Raw genomic sequence first — 22,311 nt, forward strand, 5'->3', positions numbered from 1 at the left:
CCCTGGAGGAGCAAATAGACTGCCATGCACCCGATTCCTTCCTCATCTTTGTATAATAGAATGTTTCTCTTTGAATACCAGAGACGTTCAACTTTATGCACATCTTTACATCCACCTGACTAAAACGGAGAAAGATTGGAAAAAGAAAATCCTAAGGTTACTAAATTCATGAAGACAAGCCTCCTGGATAGACTCTAATTAGAGTTTTCATTGTCTGTACAGATGAATCATCGCGAATATAAATATAATGAATCTATGGCAAGGCAACCTACATTTGTTTTGAACCTATATATTAACAAAGCTATAACTCAAAAGACTCAAAATCAGTGTACAGCTCCAAACCTTCTCTTATATCTGGAAAATCAAGAGTTGCTTGGCCTGGCCAACAGTAGTGTTCTCAGATTGTCAGAAATACTAAAAAACTGGAATCTCAAGGTTTTCTCAAAGCGGATGCTGCACCCATAACAACTGCCAAAACAAGGCCGACCCCGGCACCAAGAGATGCACCAACAGCCGCAGCAGTAATGGAGTTTCCCTTGCCTTGAGAATCTTGACTTGCTTCCGCTGCCCTTGCCTGTTCTCTTGCTGATTCCAGCAATAACCTCTCTTTGACAAGTTCCTGCGTGAAACAAACCATACCATATTGACTCTAAGTCGTAAAGGAACTGATAATAAAATGAGATAATAGGATAGCACTCAGATGAGAAAAGAGATCATTTTTGTCTACAAATACCATAATTGTTGTGCAAATTTCTTGTATTCTGGCACTATACAGGACCCCTGACTGCCTACTGTGCGTAACACACACACGAACACACACACGGGTTTGCGGTAACGGGTATTTTGGTAATTTTCTCTATGTAGTGGCATTGATACATAAGCCACATGTTAGGTTACGGGTAGCAAGTTTTTCTTTGTGTTTTCTTCGCCAAGGAGAGATTTTGTAACCCTAGACCGAAATAGTGAATATCTTCTCCCGTAGACTTAGGCACACTGCCGAACCATGTAAATATTGTCTCCCTGCATTGCGTGATTGTGTTTCTTGCTTTATTTTTTGTTTACTGCAAATCGTAGTTGATCCTTATTCGAGAAGGTATTTCTCGAGTTTTCAACGACACTAGTTTTATGAGATGCAGAGCGCACTAGTTCTGGACTAGGAATATCAAGAGAAATGCTTATTTAGGTGATTGAAGCTCAAAACAATTGAATGGTTGAATATAGCTTACCTGGAAAGAAGTCTCCTCATGGCTCCGAAGCACCCGGTGTATGAGTTGACGAAGAGCAGTTACACCCTCAACAGGAAGAACCACTTCCTTCTTTTGAAAAGGCATCCGAACCAAGTTAATAGGAGCAAGAAGAAACCTTTGTGCAGCCGCCCTCCCATTAGAATCATTGTCATCTGTTGAGCCCCACGACTGAGGAGCACTTGCACCACCCGGTGTAATGTAAGGGCAGGAATTGGTAACTTGAGTCATGCTTGGAGAGGCCTGGTATGCCTGCAGGACAGCATTAACTGCTGATATTTGCTGATGTGCACTGACAGAAAATTTGTTTGTTATGGTGAGGAGCCAAGGTATTCCGAGTGATTTGGCCTCATTCAAGAGAAGTGAAAGGGCGGGTTTTTGTTGGGATACATTTGACTGAAGATATGTTGGTATCTTGTGTGATAGGTTATGCACAAGAATAATCAGATCGGTCTTCTTACTAAGATCTCGGACTCCCATCCATAACTCATCTCGAAAACGGGTAGCCTCTAAATGTAACTCCTGTAGCAGAAAAGCAAACAGCCACAAGTTGTTGATATTTCAAATATCCATAAAGATTTATATCAATAAATGTGATATAAGCTACACTACTATCTGTTTATTATACTACGAGAATGTATAGTGCATATTCCCATAAATAAACATGTGAACCCTAGATTCGCAATAATCAGACATCCAGCGACCCTTGTCGAGGCTTCTCTCATTTGCTCTCTAGCCTGGCTCGCCCGTCAATGAGATTCTCATCACTATCGTCTCTGGCATTTCCTTGGAACCCAAAACTGGCATATCGACATTTTTTCAGACTAGGTATCTCGGCCATCCACAGGGGGCAGAGACAAGGATGATGTACAAGACCACTGGCTGTTAATTGGGATTCAAATTCTGGTGAGTTCTTGGGAGTTGGAGAGGATATAATGCATTAAGGCTCGAAGCAATAATGCCAATTTTTTAATAAATTTTAAATTTTATTTCAAAAAAGAGGCAGGTTGCCTCGGCTCTCCCAATCACACTGAGGGGACCCATGTTCAAGCCCTGTTATTATTATTATTATTATTTTGAAAAGGTAACTGAATTTTACTTCAATCCAAACGATGAAGCATACAACAGGGACAAGACTCTTGTCCCCGGATAAGAGCTTGATCTTTCAAACGATCCACAATGCATGCAAAAGTAAAAACCATAAACAAACAAAGCTCTCAGAGTATAGCTTCCTTGCAAAGGATAGAAGCTCGATCAACACTCGCTTTTGCCCATTCGTCCGCTGTTGAATTTGCAGATCTTCTCATATGCATTAGCGACGGGCGGATGATCATCACCAAATCCCGGATCTCGTCAAGCCCCTGTTATTATTGGTCATCCTTAGGGCTCCCCCAGCAAAACTCATCACAACTGCCTACATGATTTTATTTCTTTTGGATTATGTGCATGTCTACTCTATACTTAGTTCACCATTACTTAGTTCACCATTTATATTAAGACTCCCCAAAATTAGAAGTTTTTTTTTTTTTTTTTTTTTAATTAACATGGCTTTTATTGAAGAAAAAGTAAGTATAGAGTAGACATGCACATAATCCATGATGTCACCATGTCTACTTTTATTAACATGTCTACCCAAAAATTAGAAGTTTGTCAAAAAATATTTCATTAGTGATGCATGGAGGACAATGAAAGTTGACAACAGGTTAAAAATACCTCTTTGTCGACCTACGCAGCAATAGAGGTGTGTGAAGAGCTACAAGGAAGACACACTGGCTCTTTTTATGTATTTAAGGTAGTTAAGCTTCTTTTTTTTTGAAAGGTAAGCTACTTACGAAATGTAAACTTGGGAAATGATCTAATGTTCTTCATCATTATTTAAGGTGCTTCCAAGTAGCCGACAATACATGTGCCACGTGTGGTTGGTTCATACCATCCAAAAATGCGGGCCCTAGCACATTTAGAATCGTTGAATCATTGCAATTTTTTCTGCAAAGGCCCATCCATGATGTCAGCTTTGATTTTGGGTTTGAACCACAGGTATGTTTGGCTCTACTTGAAAGAACCCTAACTATGATGCTTTGAAGAGTAGTACACAATTGCCATTACATTTTATTTATTTTAAGAACATAATTGGCAACTACGTAGGTAATATTTGATAATTCTATCGATAGTATGATATCATAACCACATCTTTCCCATGCATTTTGTTTCATGATTAGGTGTGATCTTTTGGGATATGGGCTGTACAACATGTCTCCACAAGTGGAGTGGGCTATGGTTTACAAAATGACGCATTAACTAGGGAATCACCAGACTTAATGAACAGTAAAAAAATCATATTGAAACACCCTTCGATTCAGGCTCTAAAAGAAGTCATTAATGAATTGATTCAAAGGATTTATTCACTCAATTGGGTGGTCTTAGAATAGGTCAATTCATTAAAATTTTCTTTCTTTTCATTATAATAAAAATCTGAAGGATACGACTCAAGCAGACAACCGATCACCCTAACTTGTTGGTCATGATTACTGTGGAACGTTTGCTCTGGTTGCAAGCCTTAATTTTGCTATGATGTTTATTTCTAATGTTGAAAATAAAGATTGGCCAGTGGTAGTTGGATGTTAAAAGTCTTTCTTCATGATGACCTAGAAACAACCTCCATAGTTTTAAATTTTCATCGAAACCAACACAAAACCAATGAAATGTTTCTGTTTTCACCTCTACTGAAATATATACCAAAACAGAAATGCATAACGAAACCAAAACCATAAGTGTATTAGTCGTATCAATACCAGCATGTGTTACCTAATTATATTTATATGAATTGCATGTTTTACGTATAAATATTTATATGAATAAATATGAAATATGACAGGCACTGAATTAACATACATGAGTGACAACAACGCATGCCACTAATTGTTTGACAATGTTAAACCATTACGAGTGGTTTTTTGCTCAAGTGAAGGTTTTTAAGCAGGGATTTGTGCTTATTCAAGCACTTCCTAAAGTTTCATTTTAAATGTCCATCATTGCATATGTTTCCATATGTTTTCATAATTTTATAGAATTTGCAACAAAATTTCCACCTGACACTGATATGTTTCCATTTCCATCACGATAAAAAAGCATAACAAAACCGAAATTGAAAGCATAACAAGTTCCCAACAATAGAAAAGAGCATAGTCATGGTTTTAAATTTCCATTGAAACTGACAAAAACGATCAAAATATTTCTATATTCATCACCACCAAAATGCATACCGGAACCAAAACTGTAAGTGTATTAGTGGTATAATATATCGTATGTATTGCATAATTATATTTATATGAATTGCATGTAAACTATAGTGTAGTTATTATCTATAAAAGATTCATATAAATTACATGTGAAATGTTGTACGTAAGAACGCGCATGTCTAGTAATTTAGTGCGTACACATGTAATTTATATGAATCTTTTATAAATAATAAAAGGAAATTTAAAATAGAAACAGAAATTTAAAAGAAGTAATAGTAAAGGCTACTGTACAACTGAGAAAAGAAAGTACCTGCAAGTTTACTCCTACTGAATCTATATAGCACAATCCACCAGCTATTCCTTCTTGTGCATTCATATCTGGATACATAGTCTCAAGACTGATAGGAGTTGCTAGTCTACATTTACCTAATATTGCATTAAATAGTGAAGTCTTACCAGCACCCTGCAATAAACCAAAGGTCAATCAACATGCATTCCATCCCATTACAATAGAAGCCAATCAATCAGTCAAATAAATTTTTTGGGTACAAAATAAATACCTCAAGACCAACTAACCGCACCCTACGAGTTCTGACATAAACCTCCTTGGAGACAGTAACAAAATCACTGGAACAACATATGTAGAAACCACGTAAACCTTCAGTCTGGATGCTTTCTCCTTCACAAAACAATCTTATGTTATATTGTTGACTGGGATTGACCGTGTCTGATGCCTGGGAAAGAAAGCTGGAATTTAGAGAATCCATCCCATCATTATTTTTTGGGGGCTGTTTCAGTGGTGCACCAATTAAGACGCGCATCTTTTGTAAATCGGGCTGTATGCCGCGATATGAAGGGTATGGTGGCTTTGAAGGTAATGATTCCACAATAGTTGAACACCTGAGTAGAAACACATTGCTTTTTTCATGATATGCACAGTAAAGTGTGAAACTTAATGGACAAATCAAATGAAGAATAAAGCAAGCTGATGGTTCGGAGTTTTTTTTCCTCATTTTTGGTTAGCTAAGTTGGGATTTGACCTGCAACCTCAAGGTTGAAGCACAAAGCCTCGTCCAATTGATCTACAGGCCCAATCCCTGATATCGAGGGTTGTGTTTATGAGTAAGCTCATCAATTGTAACAACAAAATCCACATCTGGACTAGGAACAGTGATACTGTGTAATTTTGAGTGGTGTAGGGTGAAGAATGATTTTGTTCTGGATAACTTGAAACTGCATCAAGTAACATGGTTAGGGCCCAAAGCATCTAAGTTAAACTTCAAAATATGTAGCATTATTTTTTGTCTTTCCTTTACAGCATCAACATAAATAGGGAAGTATCATGTCCACGGTGTATTGGCATACATTGTCTTTGTTGAACAATATATGACGGAAAGTACAATAAGAGAAAATAAGGAAAGAGATTGCAAGAGGATCCATTTCACACATCGTGAAAAGGACATCAAAACAGTTCCAGTAGGTTAAATCACGGGAGGCAAAACTGAGACACAGTCATTGCCCACCCTTGTGGTTGAGCTTTCTCAACGAGGAGGAATGTTTTTTCTCTGACTACATAATGCAGGAAAAGCTCATGCATCACTGCAGTTAAAAGTGGGAAACTGTGTTGGCCTCTGTTATGAGCTTCACCTTGTTTCTAGATCCAGGAATATGAAAAAGCCAATTTTTACATTTTATTATTTGCATTTGCAGTATATTCCTAGAACTTCACATAAAAATATTTCAAAACCCTTATTATTTCAGATCCTAGAACTTCACGCAAAAATGTTTCAAAACCCTTCTTATTTCAGATCCAGCACGGACCTAGACCACATAGATCAGTCTCAGATACAAGCATCATGCATGCCTGTTCCAAAAGCTTGCACAACACCAGATTTCTTAATTCCTATTGTGTTCCCCCAATTCATGAACGTTGACCACTAGCACATATATACATGGCTGTGGAGAAGATTATTGCGCTGTTCTTTAAATGTCTAGAGTTAATTATATTGTCAAAGAATCCACATCCCTTTTTTCTTGGATCATAATAACTCCAATCCACAAGTCATTTAATCATCAGGAAAACTTCCAGTGAGGGTAAATAGGGGGTAAAACATTCGTTTACCCCCTACCATAAAATGTATGCTCTTCCAACAGGGGTAGACTCACGTATTTATCCCCTTTATGCTCGTAAGTTACCCTCTCTCCTGTCATTATCGAAATAGTTTACCACCCAAACGACAGTAAGTAGGAAGAGAGTAAGTCAGGTAAGTCGTCGCCGCATGATTTGTCAACCTAAAATCTCTCCCTCACTTGGAACTCAAGATCTCTCTCCCCCTCTCGCACATGCTGATCTTCTCCCTATTAGCTCTCTCTCTCTCTCTCTCTCTCTCTCTCTCTCTCTCTCTGTCTCTCTCTCTCTCTCTCTCTCTCTCTCTCCAAGGTCTTCGGAGCCACCAAAATCGACGGTGGTTCAGTGCCTTGAGAGTTCAGACTGCCTCTGCCACCGGCCCACATCCTTGTTACAATGTTTAAAAACTCGTTGACTCGACTCGGACCTCGCCCGAGTCGGCTCCCTTTTACCTTGGACACGTTCCGCGTTGCACCGCATCCACATTCCGCATTTCTCCCTACAGGGTTAATAAAAACTCCTTTGACTCTCCCTAGTTATGACCGCATCAACCACTTTCTTGGCTGCGCCCGCGCGCAAATTCGACAAGGATTTTTCTTGGCCGCGTTCCACGTCACATAAGCATTTTTAAACAGTAGTTTATACAATCAGAAACCAAACTTCAACCCAATCGGTGAAGAACTATAGCCACCTTCCACCCGAAGATTTCTGTCGACACAAAGCCCTGCCGGATTTTCCTCCAAACGAAGCATTGCCGACCAGTCAGCATCTTTCCATCAAAGGCAGCGATTACACCACCCCGCCACTGCATCGCTTTCTAGTTCTCGTTTTGGGTGAAGAACAGGAGAACAAGGAGACTAAATAAAAAAGGGAAGGAGAAAATTAGTTTGAGTGTACGGTGAGAAGGTCTTTTCTTTACTGTGGGACCCACACTATTACCTTCTTTGGTATCTATAATTTTCAAAGGGAAGGTCTTTCCTTACTGTGGGGCCCACTTTATTATTATCTCGTTTCTATAATTTTCAAAACCAATACATTTCTTCCCTTTTAAAAATGCGGATTCAGCACGGAAAGCGGCCGAAGAAAATCTTAGTCGACTCGGCACAACGCGGTCGAGTACTCAGTTGATGCGGCTGAGCACTCGGTTGATGCGGTCATAATTCAGGAGAGTCAAAGGAGTTTTTATCGACTCTGTAGGGCAAAACGCGGAATGAGGATGCGGCACAATGCAGAGCGCGGCCAAGGTAAAAGAAAGTTGACGCGGACGCGGGGAGTTTTAAAACTATGGGACTTCAGGCAAATGTAAATATCAGGGAGAAAACAAACTATCAGAAAAGCACCAAGCACGGACAATTAAAAATCAAAAGTATTGGGAAATGGTCCATCCTATAAGACAACAAAATATTGGCAAGCAGCTCCCAGTAGCAGATAGATAGTTTGGGTCATTGAACAAAGGGTTCTCATTTGTACTACTGCCTGTGCATATGTTTTCAAAGAAAAATATAGGCATCCATCATAAATCATAGGAGGTAACCTTTTCAGAAGCATCAACAGAACAAAAAATATAAGATATTGCATCCACTCACTTATAAGAGAGCCTAAGATTTGTATGGGGCAGTACAGAAAGAACGTCATGCAAGAGTTACTGAGAGCAATAAAGCTAGACTCTCAACAAATGATGAAGGACGTGAGAGTGCAGGATTCCAACATCAGTTTGGCAACTCAAAGACATTAGCATTGTGTGTCTTTCTTCATCTAAGCTCATGGCAGAACAGGTTCAATGACTGAAGTTTTTACTCGTAGGAGCTGAAAAGAAGTACAAGTTTTGTTAGGTGGACGCAAGGGCTGCATATATATATATGAGGAAACTGTTGGTGCGCTTAAGCTCACCAACCTTATAGTGCGCTTAAGCGCCCAATCACATGGGTCCCACATTTTCTGTGGTCATCCAAACCATTCATTTGCAAGGTCCTTACATAGATGAGGGGTGTCCAAAAATCAGCTCCATAGAATCATCCTAACCCATCCATTTTTGGAGAATCATCCTAACCCATCCACAAATCTGCCCAGTTTTGTCCTCCACAAATGGAGGGGTTAGGATGATCCTATGGAGCTGATTTTTGGTACACCCCTTATCTACGATAGGACCTTGCAAATGAATGGTTTGGATCACCACAGAAAATGTGGGACCCATGTGATTGGGCGCTTAAGCGCACCATAAGGTTGGTGACCATATGAGCTTAAGCCCACCAACAGTTTCCTATATATATATATAAAGAATGGATTGTCATCTTCAATTTGGAGAGCTATTAGATTACTAAAGATTCAAGAAGGAATTTCCTAATCGCGAAAAGTGGTAATTTGTGTTGTGCGATGATTTGTATTCTACTCAATTAAAACACGTGTTTGGCTAAATTTAATATGTATACTTTCTGTTAGACATGAGAGAGAGAGAGAGAGAGAGAGAGAGAGAGAGAGAGAGAGAGGGTTGGGAAGACACAGCTTGTTTACAGGGTTGTTATCAGTTGGTGAACTGTCTGCGTCTTGGGATCAACTCTATCATTCTGTAAACCTCAAAGGACTCTAGCAGAAGAACCAAAAAATATCAAAAATGAGATAAAGAGCAAAAGCAATACCAGTTACCATTTACTTGTGCCTGAACAAGACTGCACAGATGTAGTCCATAACCGGTGATATCAACTTTCAATGGCTCCCCAGTCTTCTCACCAGGAACACCACTCCATCCAAGAGGAATAATAGATGTAGCTGTTCGGATAACAGGGGGCTCTACAATATCTCCAAGTTCTACAGTACCAGCAACTGCAAGGCCAAGCCATTGCTGTAAATGTGGAAATTGTGGCAACTGCTCTATCCCCAAGAAGGGAGAAGCATTGACATACATGCACAGATCATAGATTCTGCAAGAGAAGGAAATCACGAACCATGATACCTAAAACTTCAATCTAAAAAACTCATTACGAGAAAAAAAAAAACTCAAAAGTGACAGACCATTTATGAAGTAACCTTGCAGGTAAGATCATTCAGAAGCACATTTCAATTACAACTGTGCAAATGAAGTTCCACTAAAAAATGTAAGAGACCATATTATAAAGACACCCAAAAATTCACAATTATACGCATTTATCCACTTCCCACCAAAACAATCTGCCTTCTAACATCAGCAACTCATACCCAACCCCATCACAGTAAGAAGACATTCTAAGTGGTAAAACTTGCATAGAAAAATCCCAGGCAAAAGAAAGAAGTGCTGTGTGTGCATGCTTGTACCAATATATAAAGGAATATATATAAAAAAAAGGTCTAATTCTGACCGTGCTTAGGTACGTGAGAGTCTAGGTGAGGGATATTCACAATTATGCAGGATGTACTGGACTTCTGGGAATTAATAAAGGCATTTTGTCAAAAGGTGATGGATAAGAGTCTCATGCCTTTAGGATGAGAACCAGTTGCTCTCGTATGTGTTTAGATGCTTTAAAGCAATGTCTGGCCAAAGGGTAAACTTCACTAAATCCTTGGTCATGGGAATTAGGATGGAAGAGCAGGAAATAGAGGCGAGCGCAGAAATTTTGGGATGTAAGAAAGGTGCCATCCCTAACTCATATCTAACCCCCTTGTGTATTGGCAGACGGGCTAAAAGTCTTAAGGATCTGGTGATCAATAGAGTGGAAAGGATAGTAGTCTTCATAGAAAAAGAGACAGAATCACTCTGATCAAGGCTATCCTGGCCAACCTTCCTCTGTATTTCATGTCGCTATTCCTTTGCCCGATATCGGTGATCCATTAGCTTGAGCAACTTCAATGAAATTTTCTGTTGGATGACAAAGAAAAGAATAGAAAATATCATTTAGTAAATTAGGATGATATTTGCAAGCCCATAAAAGAGATAGGTCTTGGTTTCAAAAGGTTGAGAAGATGAACAAAGCCTTATTGAGGAAATGGCTATGGAAGTTGGGATTAGATAGATGGCATCTTTGGAGAATTGAAATGAATACAAAATATGAATCTAATTATGGAGCGTGGGATACTTTGGATGAATAAAGGAGCAGAGGGAATATAGTATGAAGTGATATCATGAAATTTAAGTTTCTTTTTCATAAAAGGATTCATTTCAGAGTGGCAGATGGGGAGAAGAATATGTTTTGGCTAGGCATATGTTTCAGTAATAGAACCTTAAAGGCGGACTCTCCTTTGTTCTTTAATGTGACTTCCCATGAAGAGAGTGGTGTGGTGTGGTTGATTATTATAGTATAATCAATGGGACTGTGGACCGGAATATAGGATTCCAAAGGAACTTTTTCAATTACGAGATAGATAGTGTAGCTTCTTTCCTGTCTAGAATTAACCTGACACATATTAAGAGACACGAAAAAGATAGGAGTTTAGAGATGGACATTGGTTGGTATCTTCATTGTACGATCCTTTTTTAAACATCGCGTCCATAATTCTATCCCTTCGTCTACTTGGAGAGCTTAGAAGGTTAAATCCCCTCCGAGGGTTAATTTATTTTGTAGGACAGCTTGCCTTGATAAGATACCTGTCGTTGACCACCTCCGTAATAGACAGAACACAGAAGATCATTGCCACCCATTGCGTGTTATGCCTTTCCAATATTGAGTATGTTAACCACTTACTTCTCCACTGTAGCTTCACGTGCAAGCTTTGATATTTCGTTTAGGTCACTTCAGAATTGGGTTCCACCTAGCCATCACTGATCATTTTGAGTCATGAGTATTTGCTTCTTGGCCTTGTAGAGGTAAGATCCTTTCATGCTTGTTCTCTACTGCCACTTATTGGCGGGTTTGGAAGGAAAAGAACAAGAGAGTTTTCAATGATGTTTCAAACGGAGCATGCAGCTTGCAGAGGCAAATTTCTTCTTTGTTTGTTGAGTGGGCATCAAACCTTCCTATCTTTAGAGGAATCTCGGTGACCTCATTCCACAGGTCCTTGGAGGAGATTAGGTTGAAGGAGCATGCAGCTTGCAGAGGAAAATTTCTTCTTTAGTTGTTCAGTGGGCAACAAAACTTCCAATCTTTAGAGGGATCTCGGTGACCTCGTTCCCCAAGTCCTAGGAGGAGATTAGGTTGAACAGATGCTAAAAGGAGGATCCGCGGCCAAGGTGGGAACCATCTCCTCCTAGGAAGCTAAATGGTATTGCAGGTCTTTTGAGTGTTGATTGAGAAAAATTATGGGCTTTCTTAGGACCAATCGGGGTAAAGAATTCTAGCGAGGCGGAGGTTCATGCTCTTCTTCATAGTATTAAACTGGTAGATCAATCCCGGATTGGTCAGAATATCACTGAGGGTGATTCCCTCAATGTGGTCAGATGGGTAAGAGATGATGCCAGATACCCATGGAGATTCATCGATGCTATATGGAAAATCCATGATGTCTTAAAGGGATACAACATTGAGTTTCGACATGTTTGGCGGTCCACCAACTCCAATGCAGATGTTCATGCATGTACAGGGTTTGCCAAAGAATCAACTTTACTTCTTGACCAATTCCCTCTTTGACAATTTTACTTCTTGATCAACACCCTTTTTGACAGCGTATTGGTTTACAAACTGTTCTCTTTTCTGCTTTACCATATTGTTGTATTTTGCCAGTAGTATTTTCACTTGCTCGTCATCCTTTTTTTTTTTTTTTTATATTGTATGACCATCTCGGTCATTGGACTTTGCCCTTTTCATTAATAAAATTTCATCATTCAATCTGTTTGTGTATTAACCAACGAAGGAGCTTCCTCATCCTCATATATGAGGGCCTATGCTTAATAGGGACAGGTTAGAGTGGAAACTTACCTAATTCACCCAAAAACTAACAATTATACAAAACAAGCAGGCACTGGTATTGAACTTGCAATGTGTGATAGAATACTCAATAAGACGTTTCAGAAATTAAAATAAATAAATAAAGTTCTTGACAACATTAAGAAAGAAAGACCTAAGCTATTGAAAAAATCAGCATAATGTAGCGAACATGATCTCAGGCAACTTGAAGATGCTATGGAAGTTTCATAGGCAATAGAGAAAATCCAAATGATTAAAAGTGGGATAGGTGTCAATCTTTAAGCATACAACATCGAGATCACTGTATGGAGAAGATGAATGCATAAAATCAATCAGCCATATATTCACACAAGGATTCAGATTCCAGTTTTCTTACTTCTGAAACCGCGACCTATATGACTTCATTGAATGTGATTGGAATCTCTCCCTCAATTCTGCAATCACAGACCTCACCTGCAAATGCCTTTGCCAGCAGAAAGCACCCAAGATGAGTGTCTAGAGACTACAATTAGTTATTGCTTGCAGAAATAGAACAATATCATGACATGTTACTCAAATTTTCATGAGCCATGTTAGACAAAATGTATTATAATAACGAATGAAGAAACAAAGGAAGCTCGTACCGATGTCAATTTTGAGTATTCCGCATCAGATAGTGATTCCACCAATGAATTTCCCAAGAGATAAAGCTGAGATGAAGGCAATTTTTTATCAGATGAATCCATGACTAGATGAAAATTTTAAATGGCCAACAGCATGCTAATGAGTTTGAAAAGAATATAAAAGTTGTCAGTATTCTATTTAATATCAAATGAAACAAATATCAGAATATTAAGCGATTTATTACTTTATTATCTATTACATAGCATTTTAGGCATATTTAGGTCCAAAAATTGTAGTATACTTACGGGATGAAAAGGCCACTTACAGACCCTTCATTTGTAACGATAATAACTAATGAAGTAATGTGATTGATTACTCTTTTCTATTGTGTAAAAATCTTCAATAGTTTTACATGGAATTAAATCTCTATGGTCGTGTTCATCTTAAACCCATGCTAAGCCCTTACTCATTTCCCAAGTTTTCACATCCTAAAGGAGCTTTCATTATAGCTATGTTCGGAAGCCTTATGCACTCAATAATTATATATCATTATTCCAGAATCATAGATTGCATTCTTTAACCATTCTCTGAAGGGATTCTATTGATTTCTCTCTCCAGAGAATGGGAAAAAAGAAGAGCACTCTTTAACCGTTCTCTGGACTCATTCTCAACTCATTTTTAATTCTTAGCTCAATATTTTTGGAACGACTTTTAGTCACTTGAAATAATAAAAAAGTGATCCTCTCCGGTGACAGCATCTAAGAACCATCCATCTCGCAGGTGAAATTTTGTAGGGCTGTTTTATTCGACTCCATTCACTATTTATAACATGAGACGTATACCAATAGAATCACGAGAAATTGGAAGTTGAATAATTTGTCCTCCTCTCTACATAGAAGTGCATATGAATAAACTAAAAGTATAAGTAAGACAACCAAAGAGTATGTAAAACAAGTACCTGTCCAAATGGTACATATGATGGGAGATAAGGCACTCTGCCCCATCTACGAGAATCCAAACTTTTACTATTGCTTTTTCCAGCTATGGAGCTGCTGTTGGAATCATCTAACGAACTTCTATCTGTATCAGATAGTGGAGTAAGAGATATTCCATCAGATCCCTCTTGGATCTCAAGAGATTGTGGCACAGCTTCTACTTCATCAAGTGTTGATGTTAAGCCAGAATCGGCCGCTGAAGAAGTTTCTCCTGATTCGTCTCTTGTTCGCTTGAACCTATCCAACTGTTTCCGAACACCCTCTAAAGGTACAAGCCTAGAAAGTCTCCAGATGGAGTTCTGAACAGGGCCCACACCCAATACGAGCTGTTCCCCATCATTCCCTTTACGCTTTATCACCCTTGATCTCCCAGCCTCATATTTGGGTTTCACCGAAGATTCACCAGTAACATCAATAGGAGTTTGTAAAGGTTGTGAAGTGTAGTGGTGAAAATAAGCAGGAGACAAGATACGAGGCACCACGTCTTCTGGAATGCAGTAAGTCTTGAAATAATGCTGCCATCCTTTTCTATGAACATAACTGGAAGAAGAAACATGTAAACCAAATGTGAAACATAGAAAAAAAAATACAGTTAGTTTCTGTGGAAAGTTTCTAGGTGACAGTCAAAACACCCACAAGAAGCTGATATCCTAATACTTTTAGTGCCAGTTAATGTTGAATTCTAAACATGAAATAAAAAAAATGTAAATAATAGCTCTAAATCATTACAGGAAACCTACTCTCGCAAAGATGCATTTCCAACGGGTGGCTGGGAGAAAGTGATACACTTGACTGGAACTTTTTCATTTTCCTTTGATGGGGATGAAGATGCAATGACCCTCAAAATGGCAAGGGTGGCCAATGCCGCTACCTGCAAAGACAAGCAGAACTGGAGTTCAAGATATATTGAAGAATAAGCATGAATGAGTAACCCAAAGTGAAGCAAAGTAATCATATCATACTTACAGCACCACCTAGTGAATGTCCACAAAGGACAAGTTTTTGGTTCTTTTTCTGTGCAAGCCTGTACAACTCCAATGCCGGTATCCCTTTAGCACGAGCCAAGAATCCCTGGATAACAATTGAGATATGAGGCAATCTAGAACTGTAAAAAGTCTACCATAAACCAGATCCCGGATTGTAAAATAAGCCTGCAGGTAGGACATCATTTGATGTCCAATAAACCTAAATAAAAAAATCTCCTGGAAAGATGAAAATGTATCTTACACGATGAGCAGCAGGTTTGGATTTATCTTTCAGGTCATTGGGTTGTGGTTGAAGTGGCTTTCCAAGATTTTCTCCCCTCTTGTTTTGACAATCAACTTGATCAGATTTAATAACTCCATTCTCTTCAATACCTTCTGTAAAATCCTCATGAAATATGGCCCCTTGCAATATATTTGCATCAGCGATGACATCCCTACCAGGAAAAGGGAAAAAAATGATATTTTACATGGATAAACCCCAATGGATATTGAAGCTTAGAGAAAGAAAAGTTTCATAGTCATTAGCTCACTTATACTGCTTTGTCCCAATGAACGATGCAAATAATGTATCACCTGCTTCTGCTAATAGATACCTGTAAATAGAAGGGGGAATAGGCAGATTAATTTGAATGGGGCAATAGCAAGCTATGATGATTATATTGAGACAACTGCACGTAACATTTCCAAGTGAACAAATATATGACTGAGAGCACATGTAATTGAAGGAAAATGGCTACAGGAAAAAAGAAGGCCGGACATTTTTTATCGGTGTATATCATATAAAAAATACAATATAGAGAAGACAAGTTTCAAAGAAGGGAGTAATTTCGAGTTTTTTTATTATAAAAAATTAATGGTAGAATGAACTCTTTGAGCTTCTCGGAAAAAATTGAACTCTTTGAAGAGTTGCATATGGAGTGAAAAAGTGCCCCTAGAGGCGTACAATACCATATTTTAACGGTAAGCAGTCAGCACACTTTGTGTTCATCCGTCATAAAAGGAAGCAAGAGGAATGGCCAAGATAAAAGAAGAAATAACAGATCCAATAACATGATTTTCTTCACAAAAAGAAAGAGACAGCAGCAGAAACCAAGTCAGGGCCATAGTTAGCAAAACGCTGTTTTAAACTGCGTTTTATTGGTTTGCCTTTCAATACTCCGTTTAAAACTTTTACAATAAAAAAAAACTCTGTTTTTTTAGGAAAATGTTTATTAAACATGTTTTTTTGGCCAACTTTCTAACTTTACCCCCGCTATATTTTGTAAATGACAAAATTTTAAATGTATTTTTTTGTATTTCTGTTTTTTACTATGTTTTTTTTAAACTAATAACGTATTAAACTCAAATTTTTCCGTCCCGTTTTTTTGCCAAATCACGTTTTGATAACTTTGGTCGGACTTTCAAATCTAACTGTGCCTATCACACTTAGGTCACTAAATATTATTTAAATTTCTAATTAGTATCCCGTACAATTTTAAATAGACACAATACATCTAGTGCCCTTTTACCATATTGTGTTGCATATCTGCTGCAAGGCTTTCCATCGTTCATGAGGTGCCACCTTTCTCGACATATTCCATTAACCATACCAGTTTCAATGACAGTTCACCAAGAAAAAGCATTTTAATGCATATCTCACTCTTTCACATTTAGGGAACAATTAGAAATTTATTTAAAAAATGCATGCTTCTAGATAAACAATTGACCCTTCAATCTCACTAACCCTCATATGCGATCAGAAAATAAGGTTTTGGATAATTTGTGGCCATTGCCTTCAAAGGGAAATCAAGCCAAAAGATTCAACTTGATTAAAAAATCAAGGATATCTCTATTACATGAAGGAAAACAGACGGCTCATCATACACGGAAGTATGAGTATCGTGGGATACCACAATAAACTGAGGTCCACATTGGAGAGGTCCTGATGGGTCTTCTTAGAGAAATCCAGGTCCAGCAGGGATGAGTTAGGGTTTTGAATTTTGATATTGCCAAAGGGAAGTTTTTAAGTCCTGAAAAAGGTGGCCTTAGTATTAGAAGTATTAGGGAGATGAAAAAAGTTCTGTCAGGGGGGTTGTGGCAGTTTGGGAAGGAAGTTGATCATTTGTGTTGAATGGTGATTGTTAGGAAGTATGGGCGGCAGGGTTGACACTAGAACGTTCTAGATCATTGGGTTATGGCACTTGGAGCTATTCGGATTTTGGAAGAATTTTAAAAAGAGCATCATATTAAGCATTAGAGTAGGCGACAAATGCTATGTCATGACAAGTGTTATGATGACCAATCCCTCAAGTAGCCATTCCTGATTGTGGTACATTTTGGTGCCACCTCGCATTCAAGAATCCCTGAATGGCCTATTTAGATAGGATCTTGATGGATCATATGATTCGTCGTTAAGCGGTTCATTATAAACCGATGCAGCGATGCCCCATGTGTTGTGCGGATGTTGAGTCGGTTGACCACTTATTGATCCATAGCCAAGTTGCATCAAACCTTTGGAGTTCCACTCTTATTTCTCTCTGGAGTTTCTTGGGTTGCCCAATGTTACCGGGATCACCTTGCCACCCTCCGACCCGCGATCCGGGTTCGCCGCCCCGAAACGTGGGTCGATTGCGACCCGGATCGCCAAAAATGGCGACCCGGGCGACCCGCGAGATAGGGAGAGATGTATAAAGAGGGAACACTTCAGTGGACTAAGAAAAAAGAGTGGCACAATAGTTTATTAGTTTGTTTATGTTTTTACGTTTTTATTTAAGAATGGGTAGTTATTTTTGTTTGCTTTCATTTAAGATTGAGAATGCAATATATGTTGGTACTTAATTTAGTGATATTTGAAGATCTTCAAATTTTATATATTATGCATTGGATTGGAACTAGAATTTTTATTTTGAATATATGTGAATAGCATACACGAGGTTTTTGGTTTTGTTTATTAAATGTATGTAGCATGGGCTATAAAATGAAATTATATATATATATATATATATATATATATATATATATATATATAGTACTAGAGCCACCCAAATTTGGGTTCCAAATCGACCAACGAGCCAAAATCGTAAACCGACTTAGCCTACCCTCATTGTACCGCGTACCGGGCTACCATCGTACCCCGTACCCGTTCCCATACCGCGTACTGGAACAACCGCGTTCCAGGTAACCTTGGTTATGCCTGATCAATTGCAAGTTGGTGAGGTCTTGGGCATTTTCACCGTGATTGGCTACGGGTGAGTTGCTTTGGAATCTATGCCTCCCTGCAATTTTGTGGGCATTGCAGAAGGAGGATAATTTTTTATTTTTATTTTTGGAATGGTAGAAGGAGGATAATAGACGTATTTTTAATGGTAAAGCTAAGTCTATATGGGCACTATAAAGTATGATGTTTAGTAAGATTGTATAGTCTGCATTCTCCTCTGAGTTGTTTACTGGTATCTCTTGCTTTAACAACACGAAACAACCGAAATATTTCTGTTCCATCGAAATCGAAACTGAATTGACCAAATGCATAAACCAAAATCGAAAATGCAACAGCAGTATATTCACTTTGCCTTGAGACCGGGCAATCTGTAGATCAACTCCCATCCATTGTAAAATGGCTCAGGAGATTTTGAGTAGAGTGCTTAGTAGGTTTGGCATCAGATGGGTCTTTCCTACTACACTCTTTGATCTCTTTCTTGGATGGTCCGCGGCGCCGTGGAAGCAAGGTTTTAAATGTCATACAGCTTCGGGATAGGTAGATATTCTCTATTTAATGAACTAAAACTTCTACTAGACTCTTTGATGTTGTTCGGATGAGAGGGTGGAGAATCTTGACAACGCCGAATCTAGATCTGCTCTGTTAACATGTAGATTCCTTTAGAATATTAAAGAGAGGATGAAGAAAGGGTGAGGAGGGAAGAGAAAAGAAGGAAAATAATTCGTGGAAAATAGTAATTGCCCGCCGTGTAATATCCAATATTATTTCACTTAAATGAAATATTACCAAACGACAAAAAAAACTCTTACATGAGAATTACAGGCAAAACACAAATATAAGCAAGATGAAATGAGAGTACAAGAAAATAATATGTTTCTCAACATCAATTTCAAAAAAGATTTGGAGATTTCACATAATAATTGATGTGAAGTTGACAGGGATCATTCAATTAAGATTGAACTAGAGAAGAAAACAAGTCCATTGAGGATTATATTGTACGAAACCTGTGAGGTACATGATCTAAAGAAAGTTGCACACGCTCTAGAGAAATGATTTGTCCTCCAAAATCTGCCTTGAACTTGTTAACTGCTCGAACCATCTCAGCAGCCGGCCTCTGTTGTTTTTAGAACGATCACAAGTCAGCACCACAAGGAAAATTTACAATTTAACTTTTGAAGTTAATGAATAAGTCGAGTGCATATCCCACTTTCCTCTACAAACCTCTCACAACAGAGATGAAAACAAATAAAACAAATTTAAGTACATCACCAAATGGACATAACTTCTTAGATACACTTAAACAGAACTCGAACTCACGAAGAAAATAAATGGCCACAACAACAGTTTTGTTAATCAGAAAAGAGCATATAAAAAAGCAAATTGAGAATTAAAATAAAAGAAATTTGAGTCCCATGCAACAAAAGCAGCCAAACAACACCTACACCAAGGTTTTAAATTTTGGATTCAGTGGCATGGAAACGGGAAACGGTAACATTTTGGTTTCAATGGAAATCTTGTAAAATGACATAAATATATCAAAACATATGCAAATGATGAGATTTTAAGATGAAACATTGGGAAATGCTAGAATAAGCACAAATATATACTTACAAAACATCAAATGAGCATAAAGTCATCCATACTGGCTTAATGCACAAATACATACTTAGAAACCATCAAATAAGCATGAAAATCATCCATAATGGCTTAATCCCATCGAACAACTAGTGACATGTGTCGTCGCACATGTCTAGAACAATAGAGTCAATAAAGAAGTACAATGACCAGTCTCCCCTCTAAGGACCCCAACTCTATGTACATACCACGGAGTTACAAGGTATTACTCGTCCCATGCCAATCTAACATCCCATGCATAAGATACGGTAACTTTGTTGTGCAATTCAATGATGTTGCCTAATAAATATCATTCTCTAAATCAATGAAATGAAATGCAAATCATGACATCGTTCCAATTTTTTGTTGTTCCGGCCATTTCGGTCGAATTTTGGGAATTCCGGTCGAACGAAGGGAATTTCGGTCAAAATTTCAGGTAAATAATGATGTGGAAGGATTCATGTAGATTTCATTTCGGTGGGGACGGAAATGGAAACATTTCGGTCGTTTTGGGGAAATCTGAAAAATTTAAAACCCTGCCAAGGTTTTAAATTTTGGTTTCGGTCTCCTATAAACAGAAACATTTCCGTTTCATTGAAAGTTGAAACATATGCAAATGATAGAATTTAAAGATGAAACTTCAGGAAATGCTAGAATAAGCACAAATATACTCTTTGAAACAATCATATGAGCAATACAACCATCCATAGTGGTTTAAAAATAACGAACACCTAAGGTCTGTTTGGATGGCGGTAGTGGCTGGGAAAGGGATTGGAAGTGGAAAATAAGACGTAGCTGACAAAGAAATGGAAGGAAGGGAATTTGAAAATTTCCTGATTCCAAGTCTTGTTCAGCGGACAGCAAAGGGGTTGGAAAAATTCAAGTTGCTCTCTCTCTCTCTCTCTCTCTCTCTCTCTCTCTCTCTCTCTCTCTCTCTCTCTCTCTCTCTCTCTCTCTCTCTCGTGTGAGTGTGTGTGAGAGAGAGAGAGAGGCGCGGGGTCCAGTTGGGAGGTGCAGTTGCCTTGAATCAACCTCTCTCTCCCTCTTTTTCTATCTTTTTCTTTGTTTATTTGTGTTATGTAACATGACTTGAGATCAGTATTTGCATCCCAAGACGAGTAAAGACTGAATTCGCAAGTAACATCAGAATTGAAAATAGATCCCTCAATAGCATCTTCTACTAACTTTACCACTATTCAAAAAAAAAAAGAAGCCCTCAATCGCTATAAAACCGAGTTCGCATCATTCAACAAACCTAGATTCGTAGAACATCAACATAAGGCATTGGTATTTAACAAACAAAAGGTCAAATTTCTCTGAATGTTTTACACACAACCAAAGATAAAATCTCATGGATTGAAGAATAGAAAAGAAAAAAGAAAAAAAAAGATTACCTTGTAAACACACTCGGAAAGGACCATGGAACAAAGAATATCGCGCAAATCGGAGACCGAATCGGCTTTGACAGAATGACAGAGATCGTGAAGTTGTTTTCTCCTCCTCTCGTACTCTTCCTGAAGCCTTTTCCTCTCTTCTCTCTCGCTCTTCCATGGCCAACTCAATTGGGGCCATGAAACCCTAATTTTTCCACTCTGATCTCGGATCCATGATTCGAATCTCTGTTGCAGCGATCCCATCCCCCATACGAAGAATAAAAACAACACAGATCAAGCGAGATCACAAAGAAAATCGGGAATGTTCAAATAGAAGAAGAATAGAGCAAAAAAAGGAAATCGAATTAGGGTTTTTATTATCGAAGATCTGAGGGAGGAGAGGATTTCAGTTTTATACCGGAAAGGGTTTTTATTTGGTGTTTTGGAAAATCTTACGTTAATGCGTTTTCCTTTTTCGGAAGAGGGTTCTGGACAAATGATAGAGATATTCTTAGTTTTTGATGGATATGGGAACTGATATTTCCAACCCTTTTCCAAAGTATTTTCATTCGCCCAGTTTTCTTCTATGGGCCACCCCCATTTGCTTGTTTAGTGTATTTAAGGTTACTCTTTTTAGACTACAGCGGTGGTCCAGCAAGAAAGGGGGCAAATAAATCATTTCTTTTTTTGATGAGTCAGTTCTCATAAACAAATTGACAGGAATAGTGTTTTCATTCATTTATGAAAAAAGTGTATATATAAAGGGAGATGATATTTTAACTCCCCCCCATTACATGCACGCTCCCCTTATAACGTGATTCGACGTCAAAAAAGCATTAAAGTTGCCTACTTTTCACGTCATAATGGGAGCGTGCATGTGTCATCTCCCATATATAAAATGATAAAAAAGTTTGTTTGCAGAGTGCACAAACCTCTTATGGGCTCACATTGCTAAGATGCTTCAAAGCATTCATTTGAAAAGCCCTTACATAAATAGGGCGTCCACAAAAAATCAGCTCCATAGGATCATCTCCACAAATGGATGGGCTATGATGATCTTATGGAGATGTTTTTTTTTTTTCTTCAGTGGACACCCTGTCTATGTAAGGGCCTTTCAAATGAA

At 38.3% G+C, this 22,311-nt stretch overlaps 1 protein-coding gene across 1 annotated transcript; it reads right to left on the bottom strand.

Annotated features, from left to right (window-relative positions):
- Nucleotides 1-169: 169 nt before the first annotated feature.
- On the bottom strand, nucleotides 170-21,693 carry LOC143860092 (lipase class 3 family protein). The gene is made up of 14 exons (XM_077370603.1): nucleotides 21,210-21,693; nucleotides 19,206-19,315; nucleotides 15,536-15,598; nucleotides 15,247-15,439; nucleotides 14,986-15,090; nucleotides 14,760-14,890; nucleotides 13,983-14,559; nucleotides 13,045-13,110; nucleotides 12,798-12,874; nucleotides 9,248-9,529; nucleotides 5,044-5,383; nucleotides 4,794-4,946; nucleotides 1,227-1,766; nucleotides 170-619 (listed from the first exon to the last, which is right to left on the bottom strand). The coding sequence occupies exons 1-14, from the start codon at nucleotides 21,450-21,452 to the stop codon at nucleotides 431-433; spliced, it is 3,069 nt and encodes a 1,022-aa protein (XP_077226718.1). The 5' UTR covers nucleotides 21,453-21,693; the 3' UTR covers nucleotides 170-430.
- Between the last annotated feature and the right edge of the window lie 618 nt (nucleotides 21,694-22,311).

This window comes from Tasmannia lanceolata, unplaced genomic scaffold (assembly GCF_043159265.1).
Source record: "Tasmannia lanceolata isolate RefF3 unplaced genomic scaffold, GAP_Taslan_0.1 ptg000037l, whole genome shotgun sequence".
Classification (NCBI taxonomy): domain Eukaryota; kingdom Viridiplantae; phylum Streptophyta; class Magnoliopsida; order Canellales; family Winteraceae; genus Tasmannia; species Tasmannia lanceolata.